At 34.7% G+C, this 20237-nt stretch overlaps 2 protein-coding genes across 2 annotated transcripts in view; one reads left to right on the top strand and one right to left on the bottom strand.

The window, feature by feature from the left end:
• LOC141340612 (integrin alpha-4-like) overlaps window positions 1-5068 on the top strand; it is a 40697-nt gene extending 35629 nt beyond the window's left edge. The window contains exons 27-28 of the mRNA XM_073845656.1: window positions 60-179; window positions 2994-5068. Coding sequence (XP_073701757.1) covers window positions 60-179; window positions 2994-3080 — 207 coding nt within the window. The 3' untranslated portion in view covers window positions 3081-5068. The remainder of the gene's footprint in view (window positions 1-59; window positions 180-2993) is intronic.
• Window positions 5069-5139: 71 nt separating this feature from the next.
• The window catches only part of LOC141340602 (ceramide kinase-like protein), a 37881-nt gene continuing 22783 nt past the window's right edge, over window positions 5140-20237 (bottom strand). Inside the window, exons 5-8 of the mRNA XM_073845636.1 lie at window positions 17064-17172; window positions 13390-13486; window positions 8724-8923; window positions 5140-7720 (exon numbers count right to left, since the gene is read on the bottom strand). Coding sequence (XP_073701737.1) covers window positions 7639-7720; window positions 8724-8923; window positions 13390-13486; window positions 17064-17172 — 488 coding nt within the window. The 3' untranslated portion in view covers window positions 5140-7638. The remainder of the gene's footprint in view (window positions 7721-8723; window positions 8924-13389; window positions 13487-17063; window positions 17173-20237) is intronic.

Here is a 20237-nt window from a genome sequence, read left to right as displayed (position 1 = left end):
GAGATGCTGCATTTACAACCTATTGTTGAACTTGTTTGAACATGTTTGCAATGTTTCAGGTGTTTTTGGAGGCTCTATCCAGCAATAAGCCTGTGATGGCTGTGCAGATTTTTCTAATAGTATCCAGTCTGATCGTTGGACTGATCATTTTAGCACTGCTTGTCCTTGCCCTCTGGAAGGTATGTACTGTATCAAGACAATTTCTGAAGCATGACTTAACATCATATTCTCGTGCAAGACTCTTCAACTCATTGGAATTAAGAACAAAGAAATTGTTCATAGCATTTCACTACAACTAGAATATCTGAAGATTTTAGAGACACAACATCTCCACTACCAGAATAAAAATTTCCTGATGATTTCCTCACCCTCATGTCATCCAAGATGTTCATGTCTTTCTTTCTTTAGTTGCAAGGAAATTATGTTTTTTAAGGGAAACATTTCAGGATTTTTCTCCATATAGTGGACTTCAATGGTGGCTAACAGATTGAAGGTTAACAATGCACTTTCAATGCAGCTTCAAAGGGCTCTTCACTATCCCAGCTGAGAAATAAGGGTCTTATCTAGTGAAACGATTCATTATTTTCTAAAAAAAAAAAAAGCACAATTTATATACTTTTTAACCTCAAATGCTCGTCTTGTCTAGCTCTGCGATATGAATTGATACTCTGTTAGGGTAGGTCGTAAAAACTCCCATCTCATTTTCTCTTCCAACTTCAAAATCGTCCTACATCACTGAACGTGAACATGCAAAGAAGGTCAAACTTCCTTTCCAAAAAATGTAAAACAATGATGTCGGATGATTTTGAAGTCTTGAATCAGAGTGCGCAGAGTATGTATGTGCATCGCAGAGCTAGATAAAATGAGCATTTGTGATTTAAAAAGTGTATAAATATCTTTTTTATTTAGAATTTTTTTTTTTAAAATTTAGAAAATGACCCTTATTCCTTGCCTGGGATCGTGTAGAGCCCTTTTAAGCTGCATTGAAACTGCATTTTTAACCTTCGATCAGTTGAGCACCATTGAAGTCTACTATATGTAAAAAGTGCTGAAATGTTTTCCACAAAAAAAAAACTAATTTCTTTGTAACTGAAGAAAGGAAGACATTAATATCTTGGATAACATGGGGGCGAGTAAATTATCAGGAAATGTTTATTCCGGAAGTTAAAGGAGTAGTTCACTTTCCGAACAAAAATTTACAGAAAATGTACCTTGCCATCCAAGATGTTCATGTCTTTCGTGAAAGAAATGGTGTTTTTTGAGGAAAACATTTTAGGATTTCTCTCCATATAATGGACTTCTATGGTGCCCCTGAGTTTGAACTTCCGAAATGCAGTTTAAATGCAGCTTCAAAGGGCTCTAAATGATCCCAGCCGAGAAAGAAGGGTCTTATCTAGCGAAACGATTGGTTATTTTCTAAAAACATTTCAAACTTCTATACTTTTTAATCTCAAACGCTCATCTTGCCGACCTAGACAAGATGAGCATTTGAGGTTAAAAAGTATATAAATTGTAATTTTTTTTAGAAAATAACCGTTCGTTTTGCTAGATAAGACCCTTCTTTTCTTGGCCGTGATCGTTTAGAGCCCTTTGAAGCTGCATTTTGGAAGTTCAAACTCGGGTGCACCATAGAAGTCCATTATATGGAGAGAAATCCTAAAATGTTTCATTCAAAAAACAATTTCCTTACAACTGAAGAAAGAAAGACATGAACATCTTGGATGACAAGGGAGTGAGTACATTATCTGTAAATTTTTGTTCTGAAAGTGAACTACTCCTTTAAGTAACAGCATGCTGAGCTTTACCATGGTAAAAGTATGTGGTAAAAGATAGAGATCCCATCAAAGCAATTCTTTTCACTAATAAACATCAAGAAAAACACTGTCGGAATTATATTTGTAAATTATCTGTATATGTGCACATTGATACATTATGCAATTTTTTGTTTTATGCCTCGCGACTTAGAATTTTAAGGCTTCATTTTTAAAACAAATTTTGAAATCCAGATGTTTTCTTCAATTGCACCATGCTCCATCCAGCTGTTTTTGAATGCAGAAACATTAAGAAACTTAAACCATTTCTAAACCAGCACAATTATACAGGGTTGTTAATTAAAGGGATAGTTCACCTAAAAATTAAAATTACCCCATGATTTACTCACCCTCAAGCCATCATAGGTGTATATGACTTTTTTTTCTTGCAGACAGATACAATCAGAGTTATATTAACAAATGTCCTGGCTCTTCCAAGTTTTACAACGGCAGTGAATGGGTGTTGAGAGTTTTCTTCTTTCAGACAGATACAATCAGAGTTATATTAACAAATGTCCTGGCTCTTCCAAGCTTTACAACGGCAGTGAATGGGTGTTGAGAGTTTTCTTCTTTCAGACGAATACAATCAGAGTTATATTAACAAATGTCCTGGCTCTTCCAAGCTTTACAACGGCAGTGAATGGGTGTTGAGAGTTTTCTTCTTTCAGACAGATACAATCAGAGTTATATTAAAAATGTCCTGGCTCTTCCAAGCTTTATAACGGCAGTGAATGGGTGTTGAGATTTTCAAGTCCAAAAAAGTGCATCCATCCATCATAGAGATAAAAGTTTTTGAAGGTTTAAAAGTTGATATTTTTCTAACACAAACACATTGATTCACTTTAGAATTTCATTAACCTTTCGGAGCTGTGTGGAACACTTTTTATGATGGATGGATGCACTTTATTGGACTTCAAAATCTCAACAGCCATTCACTGTCATTATAAAGCTTGGAAGAGCCAGGATATTTATTTATATTACTCTGATTCTATTCATCTGAAATAAGAAAGTCATATACATCTAGGATGGTTTAAGTGTGAGTAAATCATGGGGTAATTTTCATTTTTGGGTGAACTTTCCCTTTAAGACTGAACAGTCATTCAGACAACCTATCAAAACAAGACTTTTGAGATGTACAACTTGCTTTTTGCTGACAATAATGCATTCTCTTGCTTTTATTAGCTTGGATTCTTTGAGCGGAAGTTGAAGGAGGAGAAGTTTGACCGGGACAGTTGGGACTACGTACCTAAGAAAGAGAGTGTGTCATAATATGGGATCAGAATGGAAGAGACTATTGCTCTGTCGACATCAAGAGCTGGACTCATGATAACCTACAACCGTTAACCGTAACGGCTGAGAACATTCATCACAAAGCGATGACGAGTACAAAGACAGGATGAAGCCAATGCACTTTAAAGTATGGAACAAGCTACATGTGCTCAATGAATCGCTCCAGGACTGTCGTGCCAAGGCAGGAAAGGATTCAGAAAGTACTGTTGCTACAGAACGTTACGGCCCTGTTCCAAAACCTAGTGAGCAACCAATGTAGGCAGCATTTTTTAAGGCAGTATCACAAATACAATTTATAAGGTGCTATCTTCGATTCTGCCTTAAAGGAGAAGTTCACTTCCAGAACAAAAATGTAATTTACTCACCCCACTGTCATCAAAGATGTTCATGTCTTTCTTTCTTCAGTCATAAAGAAATTGTTCTTTGAAGAAACCATTTCAGGAATGTTCTCCATATAGTGGACTTCAATTGTGCCCACAAGTTTGAACTTTCAAAATGCAGTTAAAATGCAGCTTCAAAGTGCTTTAAAGCAATCCAAGCCAAGGAAGAAGGGTCTTATCTAGCAAACTGATTAGTTATTTTCTAAAAAAGTTACAATTTCTATACTTTTTAACCTAAAACGCTTGTCTCGTCTATCTATTCCAGTTCACGACAGTTAGGGTATGTCGAAAAACTCTCATTTCATTTTCTCCTCCGACTTCAAAATTGTCTTAAGGTTGTTTGACCCTCCTTGCACATTAACTTTGTAAACACTGGGTCAGTACTTCTGCAGCAATGTAGGATGATTTTGAAGTTGGAGGAGAAAATGAGATGGAACTGTCTTGAACCGGAATACACATAGTTCAGGCAGAGCTAGACAAGATGAGCATTTAAGGTTAAAAAGAACATAAATGATATTTTTTTTTTAGAAAATAACCAATCGTTTTGCTAGATAAAACCCTTCTTCCTCGGCTGGGATCATTTAGGGCCCTTTGAAGCTGCATTTAAACTGCATTTTGGAAGTTCAAACTCTCAGGCACCATTGAAGCCCCACTATATGGAGAGAAATCCTGAAATGTTTTCCTCAAAAAAACATAAACTCTTTACACCTGGAGAAAGAAAGACATGAACATCTCAGTGACAAGGGAGTGAGTAAATTATCTGTACATATTTGTTTTTAAAGTAAACTTCTTTAAAAAACAGCTGCCTATTAAGGCTGTAGACAGCAAGGCTGCTCGCTAGGTTTTGAAACGGAGCCTAAGTGTTTCATCACAGGTTTGCCTATGATCACTGAACATATTGGTGCATAGTGGCCTGCTGTAGAGGAGAAATTGCACTGCTGTGGCTTTTCTTACTAAGGTCATTCCTGTGCATATCCAAAGAGAGACGCACTCTTTTAAGCCCGCAAGTTAGTATACCCTCCACAGAGGTGACACAGGATTTTCTGGCACTTTCCATCACCCTTTTCCGAAGCAGAACATTGCTGTGATAGGGGTTTTCACACCTTTGCATCACTGCGGTATCGGTTCTCCTTGCAAAGAAAAGGAGGAAATGACACGCATTCTCTCTCTCTCCTCCCAAACTCTCGCTGCTGAGTTCAATGGTTAGAAGTTTAACGGAGATGCCAGATGGAAGGAGCGAGTGTTTGCTGTGTGCTCTGGCTGGGTGCCATGGAAACGGGGCAAAGGAGGCTGCTGTTGTGTGTCTATACTGAGCTACAGAAGAGTGATAGGAATGGCATGTGTCTGGCTCTGAGCCATTGCTTAAGAGTGTGCGTGTGTGTGCTCATTTATAGAATATGAAATACAGAAATATATAAAGCACCATCACCTCTCACTCATATACAGGCCCATACCGAATCGGCACGTGCAGAAAGCTCTCGGCCAAGTTCAAACGCAAGTCAAAAAATTATATTTAAGGTGAAAAATAATTGATTGGAGTTTTTGAATTAAAACTAAGCTGTAGCTGTAAGTATGGAAACCCGTTTTCACTACTGCATAGTAAGTATATATATATATATATATATATATATATATTAAACTCACAATTCTGACTTTTTTACTTGCATTGGTGAGTTTACGTCTCGCATGTGAGTTATAAAGTCAGAATTGAGAAACTCAAAATTGCGAGTTTATATCTCAGTTCTGACTTTATAACACAAATGCAAATGAAGAATCTCAGAATTGCAAGTTTATATCTCTCAATTGTGACTATAATTGCTTGCTTGTGATATAAGTCAGAATTGTGAGATATAAATTCACCATTCTGAGAACATAGCAGTCTTTTTTCCCCTGTATAACTTTATAATCTCATTATCTCACAATTCTGAGAAAAAAGGTAGAATTGCATTAAAAAGTCAGAATTGTGAGATATAAACTCGCATTTTCGAGGAAAAAAGTCAGAATTGGCCGTTTATATCTTGCAATTCTGACTTTTATTTCTTACAATTTGCACTTTTTTCCTGTGATAAACTCGCAATTGCAAGAAAAAAGTCAGAATCGTGAGATACAAACTCTCATTTGTGAGGAATAAAGTTAGAATTGCTAGTTTGCATGTCGCAATTTTGACTTTATTTCCTGCAATTGTGATTTTATATCATGCAATTCTGAATTGCATAAAGAAATTCGGAATTGTGATATAAACTTGCAATTCTAGGAAATAAGCTTGTAATTCTGAAAACAGAATTTTAATAACTCACAAGTCCTTGCTTGTGTTATAAGTCAGATTTGTGAGATACAAATTTGAAATTCTGAGAACATAGTTTTCTCCCCTCAAAATTGGACTTTATAATCTCATTCTCTCACAATTCTGAGAAAAAAGTCAGAATTGTGAGATACAAACTTGCATTTTCGAGGAAAAAAGTCAGAATTGGGCGTTTTTATCTGGCAATTCTGACTTTATTTCTCACAATTGTGAGTTTGTTACACAATTTGGACTTTTTTCTGTGATATAAACTCGCAATTGTGAGAAAAAAAGTCTGAATTGCCAGTTTGCATGTTGCAATTCTGACTTTATTTCCTGCAATTGTGATTTTATATCATCCAATTCTGAAAAAAAGTCAGAATTGCTTAAAGAAATTCGGAATTGTGATATAAACTTGCAATTCTGAGAAATAAAGTCAGAATTGCGAGATATAAACTCACAAATCTGTCTTTTTTTTTTTCTCAGAATTTCGAGTTTATATCTCGCAATTGTGAATTTAATAACTCACAATTGTGTTATAAGTCAGAATTGTGAGATATAAACTCTTATTTGCGAGGAAAAAAGTTAGAATTGCCAGTTTGTATCTCACAATTCTGACTTTATTTCCTGCAATTGTGAATTTAAATCAGGCAGTTCTGAGAAAAAAGTCTGAATTGTGAGATACAAACTTATATTTGCAAGGGATAAAGTTATAATTGCCAATTTGTATCTCTTTATTTCCTGCAATTGTGAATTTACATCATGCAATTATGAGAAAAAAAGTCGGAATTGCCTGAAAAAAAAGTTGCAATTAAGATATAAACTTGCAATTGTGAGGAAAAAAGTGTGAATTGTGAGATAAAAACTCACATTTGTGAGGGGAAAAAAAGTATTTTTTTCTTTTTTTTATTCAGTGGCAGAAATGGACTTCCATATTAAGTGTGCACTAAAATACAAACAAAAAAAATTCTATAAAATTACAGAGAAATTATTTTTTTGTATTTTCAAGTACATTTTAAAGTACATTTCCAAAGCTGATTATCAAATTATTGTCAAATATGTAAAATGAAAAATGGTTTTTGGTGCTGACATTTTATGAATACAATGTTTAATATTCAAACAACAATATTATGAACTAAATTGAAAATATTATTAGTATTATTATTATCATTATTCTTTTTTTATATATTCTAGATTACAAAACTTTTATCATTTATTTTACAAATCCGTTTTCCCAAAAACAATGCATAAAATATATAAAAATGAGCTGCTTTGGCCTGGGCCTGTTTATAGTGTGTGGTGTATGAATAAAAAAAAGCTAAAAATGTGGGATACAATGTTTATATTTGGGAAATCACATCAGATGGATGTGATGGACGTACCTGGTTATCTGAATCAAAAGGCATATGACCTGATGCACTGAAAGTCCAGTCCTGGCCTCGTTCTGTATTCAGGTTCACTTGTCAGTACTTTTTTATATAAAAGATACAAAGTCCAAAAAAAGAAAAGAAAAGTCTCTACTGTTCAGGGAATGGTGTACAAAAAGCACACTGCTTTTTTAAATCAGTATTTTTATTAATTTAATGTTTCCATTGTATTTCCTGTCTTTAAAAAATTATACAATTAAAAAAAAAAAGACTTTGGTTTAATTTAAATTTTTATGCACTGGAATGTCTTATGTGTCCTTTTTTTGCTACATCATAAAGTGTTCTATATACATGTTAAAGCTTTGCTCTGTGCAGTTTGTTCTTGTTCGACTATCTAGCACAGTCTCTTTTTAATGTAGTTGTGTGTGTGTGTGTGTGTGTGTGTGTGTGTGTGTGTGTGTGTGTGTGTGTGTGTGTGTGTGTGTGTGTGTGTGTGTGTGTGTGTGTGTTCAGATACAGCTGCATTTAACCGGCGCCTCCTCCGCCTCCTCCATGTCTGCTCCAAAGAGTGTGAGGAGCTGCGGGTGAACTCTGGAAAATAAACAGGGCTGTCAGGACATTTAAACATTACAAGGATTTATCTGATATGCGCACACGTCCCTCCCTTTTTCTTAGAAGCTAACACTGTTCTGTTTATTCTTCTGTCACTCGTTCTGCAGCTCTAAAAAGACGAATTGAATTGTTTTTTATCAAGTGCCGCTCATATAATATTTGCAGTGTCTTCAAACAACACAGTCTGTGCTTACACAGGTCATCTGAAGTTCAACTTGTGCAAGTATACAGTGGTTATCTTGACTACTGTTTTGCAAATAAATAGGGATGTGACTTATTCAGTGTTATGAAATGGAAAATGCAATACTTTTGGGACGTGAATACTTGTTTTTTATGATTTTGCTTTGTTTGCAACTTGCAAAAGATACTCAAGGTTGTGTACAGTGATTTTACTATGGCTAAGAGTTGGGTTTAGAGTCAGAAACACTGAAATCACTACAATACAAGGGGCCTCATTTATAAAACTTTCTTACGCACTGATTTGATCTTAGAGTGTTCGTACGATCAAATCCACGTCAAAGTACAGATTTATAAAAACCGTCTTTGACGTGGAAAAGTACTTATCTCCACGTCAGATTCCAGCTTGGCGTACGACCGTTTCCTTGTGGTAATGCCTGGTATTGCAGATAGCTCAGCCTCACTATAATTTGATTTCTTGCGCTCCTTTTTACTTGCCATTGTCACAGAGTTTTTGCTTTAGGAATGAGCTCATTTTATATGTTAATTAATTAAGCAGGGGCGTTTCGACGGCGGAACATTCAGCTGCACACAATTCCACGATCATTTGTGATTTATAACCGAATGACTGGCGTACGCATGGATTTCGTGCGTACGTTCGTTTTCTCTGAATCGCTCTTACGATCAAATAAAAAAAAAATCTTAGATAAAATCAAGGATGGTTTCTACGCAAGTCTTTATAAATGAGGCCCAAGGTCTCTAATGCATCACTGCTGTGCATTTGCTGTGATGATTGACATTTTACCTGATTAGGAGTTCAGATGGGACCTCCAAAAGATCTCCGTCTATGTTCCAGGGATATGTTCCTTCGTTGGAGATGATGGGCACGGTTTTTGAATCGCACTCCTCGTTTTCCTCTGAGACGTCGTCGGCCCAAATTCCCAGAGAGCGTGGCCGCAGCTTCACAGCTTTTACGGTGTGTGTCTCAATAAATGAGAATCCAAACTGCAGAGGGATAAAGAACAATATTTCATTTAATGTTTTGGGCTATATACATATAGATTCTGCAGTTCAAAAGTTTAGGATTAGTAAAGGTTTTTAAAAGAAGTCTTTTCTGCTTATCAAGGCTGTGTTTATTTGATTAAAAATACAGAAAAATACTATAATATCGTGAAATATTATTGCAATTTAAAACATTAGTTTTCATTCGAATAAACTTTAAATTGAATTTATTCCTGTGATCAAAGCTGAATTTTCAGCATCATTATTTCAGTCTTCAGTGTCACATGATCTTTCAGAAATCCATTCTAATATTCTGATTTATTATCAGTGTTAAAAACAGTTGTGCTGCTTAATATTTTTGGAAACTGATACTTTTTTCAGGATTCATTGATGAATAAAATGTTAAAAAGCACAGTATTTATTTGGAAAAGGAATCTTTGTAACAATATACACTACTGTTCAAGTGTTTCGTCAGTAATTTTATTTATTTTTTTAAACATTAATACTGTTAATAATGTGCTCAATTGATAAAAAGTGATAGCAAAGACTTATATTGTTATATAAAATACTTATTTTTTTGAGTAAATGCTGTTCTTTATAATGTTTTATTCATCAAAGAATATAAAAAAAATTGGCAGCACAACTGTTTCCAACATGGATGATAAAAGTTTACAATCAGCATATTAGAATGATTTCTGAAGCAGGGTTTCCGCGGGGTCTTAAAAAGTCTAAAATTTAAAAATCAAAATTTTAGGCCTTAAAAAGTCTTAAATTCGCTGTTCTAGGTCTTAAATAATTTTACACAGGTCTTATTTTTCCGATGTCCATGTAACGCTACCTCTAATGCTCATTTAAATTCTCTTTCTGTTGTTTCCGTGGTGTTGTAGTTCTTTATTTCACTATTCCAAATATAATTTGCTGAATTTAAACTACAAATGAGACCAGCATGCAATAGCCAATCAGCTTTCTGTTATTGGCGCGAGTCTCTCTCGGATTGTACCGCAGAAGTCAAATGGATTTAACTTTTTAGCTATGAGGAAGTGCAAGTTTAGCGAAACTGGGCTTGGAAAAACTGAATATAGGGCTTGGCTAAGGCCAGTTGCTAACAACTGTAGATTTTTTTCTCCCTCTGTGGAAGTTTCTGCGTCTTCAGACAGAATCGCTTATATAACATTTATAATATATATATTTATAAATCAATAAATGTATTTAAAACATTAATCTCACTTTTAATTTTGCAGTGTAAATTATGTAATCTCACTGCTAACAGCCATTTAGAATTTATTGATAAATTCATAAAATAAATTTCAAAGGTACGCATACATTTCAAAAGTAAAAAAAAAAAAATCGCTTCAGAATTTTTTTTTTTAAATCAGATATTTCTAGTGGTACTTTTATGGGGATATTTTGTGTGGAATAGTATCTGCTGATATGGAAAGTTCACTGTATATCGTAGTAATAAATTTAATTTATGACAGCCATGAAATTTTGTTTACTTTTTACATTAAACACATTAAATATCACATATGCATGTAATATAATATCTATTTCCATTACAGGTTTAGGTCTTAAATTTAAAAATAAAAAGGTCTTAAAAAGTCTTAAATTTCACTTGTTCATATCTGCAGAAACCCTGTGAAGGATCATATGCTTGATTCTTAATACTGTGTTGTTACCTGAATGATCCATAGCGATGTTTTTGTTTAGTGATAGTTGTTCGTAAGGCCCCTTGTTGTTTATTAGAAATAAAGATACCAAAATGTATTTGATAATTTGTAAAAACAGGGTTTTTTTTCAGCATTTTGTGTATTTGAACCCTTTCTAACAATGACTGTATGATTTTGAGATCCATCTTTTCACACTGAGGACAACTGAGAGACTCATAGCAACTATTACAGAAGGTTCAAACACTCACTGATGCTTCAAAAGTAAAAAATGATGCATTAAAAGCCGGGGGTTTAAACTTTTGAATAGAATCGTGTACATTTTTCTTATGTTGCCTAAATATATATTTTTCATTTGGTACTGCCCTTTAGAAGCTACAGAAGATACTTGCATGTTTTCCATAAGACAAAATAAATTAATAATAATAAATAATAATAATAATAATAAATGTTCCTTGCTCTTCAGATTCAAAAGTTTTCACTCCCTGGCTCTTAATTGTGTTTCGCATCAGTGAGTGTTTGAACCTTCTGTAATAGTTGCGTATGAGTCCCTCAGTTGTCTTCAGTGTGCAAAGATGGATCTCAAAATCATACAGTCATTTTATAAATTCAGCTATTATTTTCTCTTGTGGACTATATGTAAACATCTTTTATGTGAAATATCTTATTCAGGTCAGTACTAAATACAAATTAACATGCATTTTGTGTGATCCCTCTTATTTTGGTAAAACAATTAACAAGGTGTATGTAAACTTTTGACCTCAACTGTGTGTATATATACATATATATAATATTTTTCATAACTTTGCTGTCTGTGCTTTTGCAATGTTCTGCCTGCAGTTGTTTCGCATGGTTTACTTTGTGAACTTCTTATTTGATGCTGTAGTTTATTTTAGGTCCACAAGGGGGCAGTGATGAACAACTGATCTTCATCGGCTCACCTCAGTCCTGTATGTGTGACCTGGAGTGAACCTGAATACAGAACCAGGCCAGGACTGGACTTTCAGTGCATCACGTCATATGCCTTTTGATTCAGCTAACCAGGTACGTCCATCAAATCCTTAAATAGATCTAATTCTTCAGTGCAGAGAGCTTATGTAACTACATTTGCGTAATGTAAACTATATATATTAACCCTAGTGTTTTGGTGGAATAATACCGGCTCTGACCCAAATCCTCAAAGCTGTAAACCTGTAAAGCTTGACCCAGACAATGTGCATCAACTGCAGGAATGTTCCAGTTCGGTGTCTTAGTGGGTGATGAGTTCACATGCAAATTCATTTGACTGTAAATCTCCCAAAAACATGTTTAGGTCACATTAAACCCCCTCAGTTTTTCACACACACACACACACACACACACACACACACACACACACACACACACACACACACACACACACACACACACACACACATATATATATATATGTATATATACACTACCGTTCAAAAGTTTGGGGTCAGTACATTTTTATTGTATCTTTTTTTTTTTTTAAGAAATTAATACTTTTATTTTATTTACTTTTATTCACCAAGGATGTATTAAGTTAATAATTAAAAGTTTATTAAAAGTTAATAATAAATAATTTACATTGTTATAAATTTTTTTTATTTTGAATAAACACTGTACTTTTTAAACTTGTTATTCATGAAAGAATCCTTAAAAAAATATCACAGGTTCCAAAAAATATTTGGCAGCACAACTGTTGATATTATCCAACACTGATCATTCTAATAATAAATCAGCATATTAGAATGATTTTTTGAAGGATCATGTGACACTTAAGACTGGAGTAACAGCTGATAAAAATTCAGCTTTTCATCACAGGAATAAATTCTATTTTAAAGTATGTTAAAATAAAAAACATTATTTTATATTGTAAAAACATTTTGCAATATTACGGTTTTTTTCTGTATTTTTAATCAAATAAATGCAGCCTTGATGAGCATAAGAGACTACTTTAAAGACTATTACAAGTCTTACTGACCCCAAACTTTTGAACGGTAATGTACATATATATGTGTGTAACCTTGGACCACAAAACCAGTCATAAAGGTCATTTTTTTAAACTTGAAAGCTGAAAAAAAAAACTTTCCATTGATGTATGGTTTGTTAGGATAGGAAAATATTTGTTCGACATGCAACTATTTGAAAATCTACAATCTGAGGGAAATCGAGTTTTGAGTTGTCCAAATTAAGTTCTTAGCAATGCATATTACTAATCAAAAATTAAGTTTTGATATATTTATGGTAAGAAATTCAAAAAATATCTTCATGGAACATGATCTTTACTTAATATCCTAAGGATTTTTGGCATAAAAGAAAATCATTTTGACCCATACAATGTATTGTTTTCTATTGCTAGCATGTATTCTACATGTAAATGAGGTGAACACCCACAAGCTCTTTTAAAATGGGCAATAATGGGCCTAATAGTACAGCACAGAAACCCTGAAATTGACACCGCTTTTGCTCTAAAGCACAATGTCATCTCACACGAGAGTGAAGAGCAGTAGGTCAACACGGCAACCTACAAAGATTATTTATAGAATGTGGGTTAACAAACAGCTCTAGATTGGATTGCTTAAGAAAAAAGAAGAGACGGGCTCTGAAATGGGCTAATCTGTATTAGGCTGAAAAGTGTTTTGTGGGAAGCTGACAATCAGCGACTAATTTGACTTGACAGTATGCTAATTCTGCTTAAGCCGGGGAGGTTGTTAACTCCATTTGCGTGGGCTGGATTTCCTGTGTGTCTGGCTGATGCGAGTTCAATAAGTTCCTTCAGTAGGCAGGTGAGCTCACCTGGTTGTTTGTGCTGCTGTATCTCTTCAAGTGCTTGATGAACTCTGACCTGGAGGTGTTTCCAACAGCTATCAGAGCCATACTGCCATTGTTCAGCCTGTAGTAGACAGAAAAGGTTATCCATGTATATTGGGCTTAGGTGGTACGTGTGTTAATAAAACTCTTGTATGGAGAGTCTGTGGCAAGCATTGTGAACGGAAAGCCAGTTCAACATTATAATAAGCCCACACTGTTTTCATATGGAAATGAGAATGTTTACTTAATAAAATTAGTTTCTCTTGTATTTTACCGCAGGTCTATAAATAGATGTAGCTCACACTTGGACTGTTCTATATCTAAACGTCAGTGGAAAATGTAAATGGGAGCTTCAAGGTATAAACAGGTCCAGGTAGAATCTATAATATTATATATGTAAAGTTGTATTAAAAGTAGTTTTGTAAAAAATGGAAATTACTGATTTCAGTTAATCCAACTGGTTTGACCAGTCATCTTTAGCTACATGGCTCTTTTAAAAGTCAGGATTTATTTATTTATTTTTTAAAGAAGTAAAAAAAATTTTCCAGAATTTAGTTTAAAAAAAAATCTTGTTTTCATTTTAAAATTTGGAAGCTTGATAAGTCCAAGTTTTATAGTTATTTATTTATTTATTTATTTTTATTGATTTCTGTATTTTTTTCTGATTTAAGCAAATCATATACACTACCTGTCAAAAGTTTTTGAACTGTAAGATTTTTTTAATGGGTTTTTTAAAGAACTCTTACCAAGCTTGTATTTATTTGATCTAAAATACAGAAAAAGCTGTGATATTGTGAAATATTTTTGCTATTTAAAATAACTGCTTTCTATTTGAATATATTTTAAAATGTCATTTATTCCTGTGATTAAAGCTAAATTTATAGCATCATTACTCCAGTCTTAAGTGTCACATGATCCTTCAGAAATCATTCTAATGTGCTGATTTGCTGTTCAAGAAACATTTTTATTATTCTTATTATTAATATTTTAAACAGTTAAGTAGATTTTTTCAGCATTCTTTGATGAATAGAAAGATCCAAAGCTGAGCATTTATCTGAAATAAAAAGCTTTTGTAACACTATATCATTTTAAAACTTGAAGTCAGTATAATTAATTAATTAATTGATTGATTTATTATTTTTATTATTATTACTTTGTGAAAGAAATTATAAAAATTAATACTTTTATTTACCCAGGATGCTTTAAATTGATCAAAAGTGATAATAAAGACATTTATAATGTTACAAAAGATTTCTATTTCAGATAAATGGTGCTCCTCTGAACTTTTTATTCATCAAAAAAACCTGAAACAATTCTACTCTGCTGTTTTCAACAAAATAATAATAATACATGTCTTTTTGAGCAGCAAATCAAAATATTACAATGATTTCTGAAGGATTGTGTGACTAGAGAAATTATGCTAAAAATTCAGCGTTGAAATCACAGGAATAAATTACATTTTGAAATATATTAAAATAGAAAACATTATTTTAACATTATTTTAAATAGTAAAAATATTTCAAAAATCGTTCGAACTTTGAGTGCTATTCAAAAACTTTTGACTGGTAGTGTAAACTGGTTCTAGATCCATTATTAGTTATCTATAGCTATATGGAAGATATTTTAGACACCGAAGTGAAAAATGATACAATTTTGAGTTTACAATCAGAGTTATGACTTATGGAGGTTTTTTTTGATGAAAATATTTTATGACATAATGAAATTATGTTCACACATTTATTGACAGTAATAACAGCACAGTGATCAATATTTTTGTCTCATTTGCTTGAGATGTAAAAGTTGGTCAAATATGAAGACTTCAAAAAATTACGTTTTTTTTTTTTTTTTTTTTTCAGTTTTCAGCATAAGCATCAATAAATTTAGAAAAGAAGAAAAAAAAATGCCAATGAGGTCAGTGTAAACTTAATTCAAGATATATTCTTGGTAAACAAGTCTTAAAATATTATATTCTTCAAATGATTTCTCGCAGTGCGAACTCCGTGACCGCATTGACTCTGTCCCCCACTAAAGATGCTGCTTACGAGAAGCTGAGCTTAACTTGTGTCGCTCTGTAAGGACGGGAAGGAGAGGGGGTTGTTGAGCACTCGTGGACAGATGCTCGATCCTTAAGTCTACCCTGCCACTCCCTTTAATCAGAGTAATTATGTGCTGATTAGTCCAGTTAGGTGGCTTTGACCTTACGTGTCTGATCCAACCACTGATTCCAATCTTCAGGATTATGCTAGCCTACTCTAGCCGGCTTCACGCACCAAACGCCCACCACACGAGCCAGAAAACAGTCAGGAGACTCAGATGGCCTTGCGTGTTGCTGACACACTAACCTGGTCTCAAGGTTTTATGGTCTAAACTGACATTAACTACTGAGACCGTCTTACTTGTTTTTAAGGCGTACAGTCTGAAGGATTGAGGGCAGTGCTTAATTTATACACTATGAGGTTCCAGGACAGGAATAGGTGACAGGTTTAGCCGATCATGGAATGTAAATAGACATTAAATTGACATTTAACAAAGCTTTCGGGCACATAGTGGGACAAATCTGTTTTGTTGAGTTGCAATGTTCGAGAGTTTCCTAATGATTTTATTATGGCAAATAAAAGTGTAAATCAGATTCTTTTGCTAATAAGCAAGATTTAAAAACCTGTTGATGGACTATTAACAGCTTGAGTTTGTGTAAATGTGCCATAAGAAGTGATAGGCGATTACATCACTAATTGTTACTTTTCTTTTTCACAGGGATATTTTAAGTTATTAATGAAATATACTGTATGTGCAGGCCACTGCATTTCTTTCAGAGGCATGTAAGTAGATGTAGATGATACATTTAATTGTGTAGATGCCATATCCAGCTTGTTCTGGTCAACACAAAATATAAAATGATCCTATTTACTATCATAGTGTGCATTAATGGTCATATGGTGCATGATCAATCTACTATATTGTAGTCTTCTTTCATTTTTGAACAAAAAGCAGACAGATTTCCTCCTCTACTGGCCAATTTTAAGAGCAGATCATTTTCCAGTATGCACTACCATTCAAATGGTTTGAGGTCAGTAAGATTTTTGTTTTAAGACAGTAATACTTTTGTTTAGCAAAGATGACCTGATCAAAATGTATGTATCAAAAAATATCTACTGAAACATTCTATTCATCAAAAAATCCTGAATAAAAAGTGTATAAAGCAAAATAACTGTTTTTAACAATAATAATACGATTTTCTGAGCAGCAAATCAGCATATTAGACTGATTTCTGAAGGATCATGTGACACAAAAGACTGGAGTAATGATTCTGAAAATTCAGCTTTGCATAATGCAATAAATTGCACTTTAAAATATATTCATATAGAAAACATTCCTTTAAAATTGCAATAATTGTTTGACTGTTTTACTGTATTTTTATTTAAATAAATGCAGCCTCTGTGTGTATAAGAAACTTCTTCCAAAAACAAAGCCTTTCTGACCTTAAACTTTATGTATAAAATCAAGTTGTGCCAATATTTAGCCTTAAATTTGAGACCTTGCTCATTCATCATATAAAAGTAAAACATGTTGATATTAAAAGAAGAGCGTCTAGGAAGTTATGTTGTCTGCTAAAAAGTTTTCCCATGAGGGAATTGAGATGGTGTGCAGGAATTTCTGACCTGGTGTTTGGGGCCAGACCCCTAGGGGCCATGGAGCACAGACAGGGAATAGCCATGATGCTGATATTCAGGTACAGGCCTTGTCTGGTCTGCCAGGATCCATCTTCATCTATCAAAGATAAGAGAGAGAGAGAGTTTTTCAGTATACAGTAGTCTTAGGTGCATTTGAATGTCTTCAATGGGAAAACTTTCATAGAAATAGGAATGAGTGACAGAATGGCAGCTAGCATGGAAGCGATGGTCCTTGAGCAGCAATGTGGATGTTTTTTTCTATTATTATATATTATATTATATGCAACAGTTCTTTCTGGTCCTTGAATCTGATTGGCTGAGAGGAGTGTGATGTTCTAGTAATATCCAAACTCAGTTTTGCTGTTTGTATCACTCCACTTGAAGTATTTCTCACAGCGAGTTGTAAAGTTATTGTCTCACACAATGTGGTTTTAAGATTTTTTTTTTAGGCGAGTATACTGTTTTGACTTCAGTTATGCAGTACAGATACAATACAGATAACGTCTATTTGAAAATTTGCTTCGTCATTTTTCGGAGATGTGAGCTCCAGGCCATCAGCAGTCGTTCAGCACTCATGAACCCGCAGAGAGCAGCCTCACCTTGGCCAGATCTTCTGGAATTTGCTGCTGGCTCTGATGTCTTTATAGTGGTTAAACATAAGATAATTAATTTGGGTAAATCTATCGGGCAGTTTTTGGTCTCATAAATCTATTATTTGTTCCATAACAAACAATTTTGGCTAAGGGCAAAATCTCACGTTATATTTGTTACGTCAATGCTGTATATCAAAGTGCTAACTTTGTACGTTTGAGTGAATTTCCTAGCAACTTTTATGATGGTTGTTGTTGTTGTTTATTAAAAATTATTATTCAATGAATAATATTTTATATAAATAATAGTGGTATTTAGTAATAGTGTTTAGTATTGGGAAACGTTGCATTTGTTCCCAATGGTGATTTTAGTTACATTGTTCCGCCATTTGATGGCGACAAGAGACTGTTTTTAGCAGTAAAAACTTCTATATTGAAAGAGACTGAAATGTTATTTTTATTTTCAACAACACCTCGTAAGACACAGCACTGCCATTGAAAATAACAGTTAACAAATGAAAGCATAGTATGACAAATATATCGCTTTTCTCAGCGGAATTTCAAACAAATGTTGTATTGTAAAAATTAGGGATGCACCGATATGTATCGGTCGATAACTTGCGCGTTTTGTCAGTAAAGCCGGTTCTGTAATCAGCGGTAAATGCCATCAGGTGCGTGATTTCACGTTGAGCCGTATATACTACACACAGCCGTTGTTCACTGAGGAGCTGCGCACATTCACACTGATAATGAACATTGATTTGCGCAGCTCGTCGGTAAACAACGGCTGTGTGTAGTATATACGGCTCAACGTGAAATCACGCACCTGATGGCATTTACCGCTGATTACAGAACCGGCTTTACTGACAAAACGCGCAAGAATGATCGGCCGATTCATATCGGTGCATCCCTAGTAAAAATATGTGGCCTCAAGCCTACGGCTGAATCACAGCTGTGCCGATATATAGCCATATCTCACGTCTACACTGCTTTTAATACAGTACAAATAAGCTATTAATGAAGCAACTTAACGTTCCTTCATTACGAGTTCTAAAGTGGCGTTTTCAATTTAGTAACAGAGGCTTAGGCTCAGCTGTTAAACTGTCAGACTGAGATTTGAATCCATGGCGAAAGGAAGTAGTTCTGCACAAAAGAGGGATTTTAAAGACACTCCGTTGTTGTTTCTTATGTATTTACACACTCGTGTTGTCGAACTGTTGTATAAACGCAATATCACACGAGTAGCCGTGAGATATGGTTTTATATTGGCACACTGTGATTACCTACAGCCTTGCCGATAATCAGGCATATCGCACTGCAACGAGTGTGATATCATATATTATATTATTAGGGCCCGAGCACTGATGGTGCGAGGACCCTCTTGGATCTGCTCCGTTTATTAGGGCCCGAGCCCAAAAGGGCGAAGGCCCTATTGTTCTTCTAAGGATTCTTATTAGGGCCCGAGCCCAAAAGGGCGAAGGCCCTATTGTTTTTCTAAGGATTATTATTATTATTATTATTTTTTTTTTTTTTTCAATGTTTTGGGGGATTTCGGGGACCTTAACATACACGAAAACTCTTGAAACTTTGCACACACATTGGAACCTGCGGCCATCAGGGCCGGACAGACTTTGACATGGGGGGGTCACCTGGGGGGGGCGTGGCACAGCGTTGAAAATTGCGACTTTTGAAGGGCTCTGGAGCGCACAACGGTTGACCTACAGTCACCAAAATTCATACACATATAGACCTCATCGGGCCGAACAAATTTCACACTCATAGTCCGTGCTTCGCCAAACAGGAAGTCGGCTATTCAGGGATGTCTAAAAAGTGCATGCAATGGAATTTGAAATACTCCTACTAGGCCTTTCCACCGATGGCCACCAAACTCGGTCAGCATGATCTCAAGACATTGGGGATGCAAAATTGCCAGGGGATTTTTGATATCTCGAACGGTTTGACCGTGACGGGGCAACAAATTTATGGCGAGAAATGAGAAACAGGAAGTGCCTAATAACTTTGACATACTTTGTCTGATTTTGACCAAACTTCAGCAGTTTGTTCGTCGTCTGATGCCGATCACAGAGATGTGACTATTATGAGTAAAAGTTATAGCGCCACCAACTGGCAGCAGAAAGCGTGACTTTTTTGAAACGCTTTAAACTCAGCCTCTTAATTTTACTCAATTTGCTTCAAACTTCATCACAATAATGTCAAAACATGACCGATAAGAATCTGTGAAGGGCGTTATCCATAACTTTTATCATGTTGCCATGGCAACGTGTCAAACTTTAACTTTAGTTTTTTGTGTTTTTGAGCCACTTAAAATGCTTAGAATTTCATGAAACTCAACACACACATCTGTATTAATGACAATTAAACACTGATAAAAGCCCATAAATGGGCGTGGAGCAGGCGCTCCATAGCGCCACCTTTTGACAAAAGTTGGGGGGTTACTTTGTCCTACAGTCACCAAACTCTGTACATATATTGGACTCATCAAGCCGGACAACTTTCTAATTTACACCCATTAGCTACGACCAACAGGAAGTCAGCTATTTTTATTTAAATA

This window comes from Garra rufa, chromosome 8, assembly GCF_049309525.1.
Source record: "Garra rufa chromosome 8, GarRuf1.0, whole genome shotgun sequence".
Lineage (NCBI taxonomy): Eukaryota > Metazoa > Chordata > Actinopteri > Cypriniformes > Cyprinidae > Garra > Garra rufa.
Note: the sequence above shows the minus strand (reverse complement) of the source record. Positions and strands in the feature narration are given on the sequence as shown.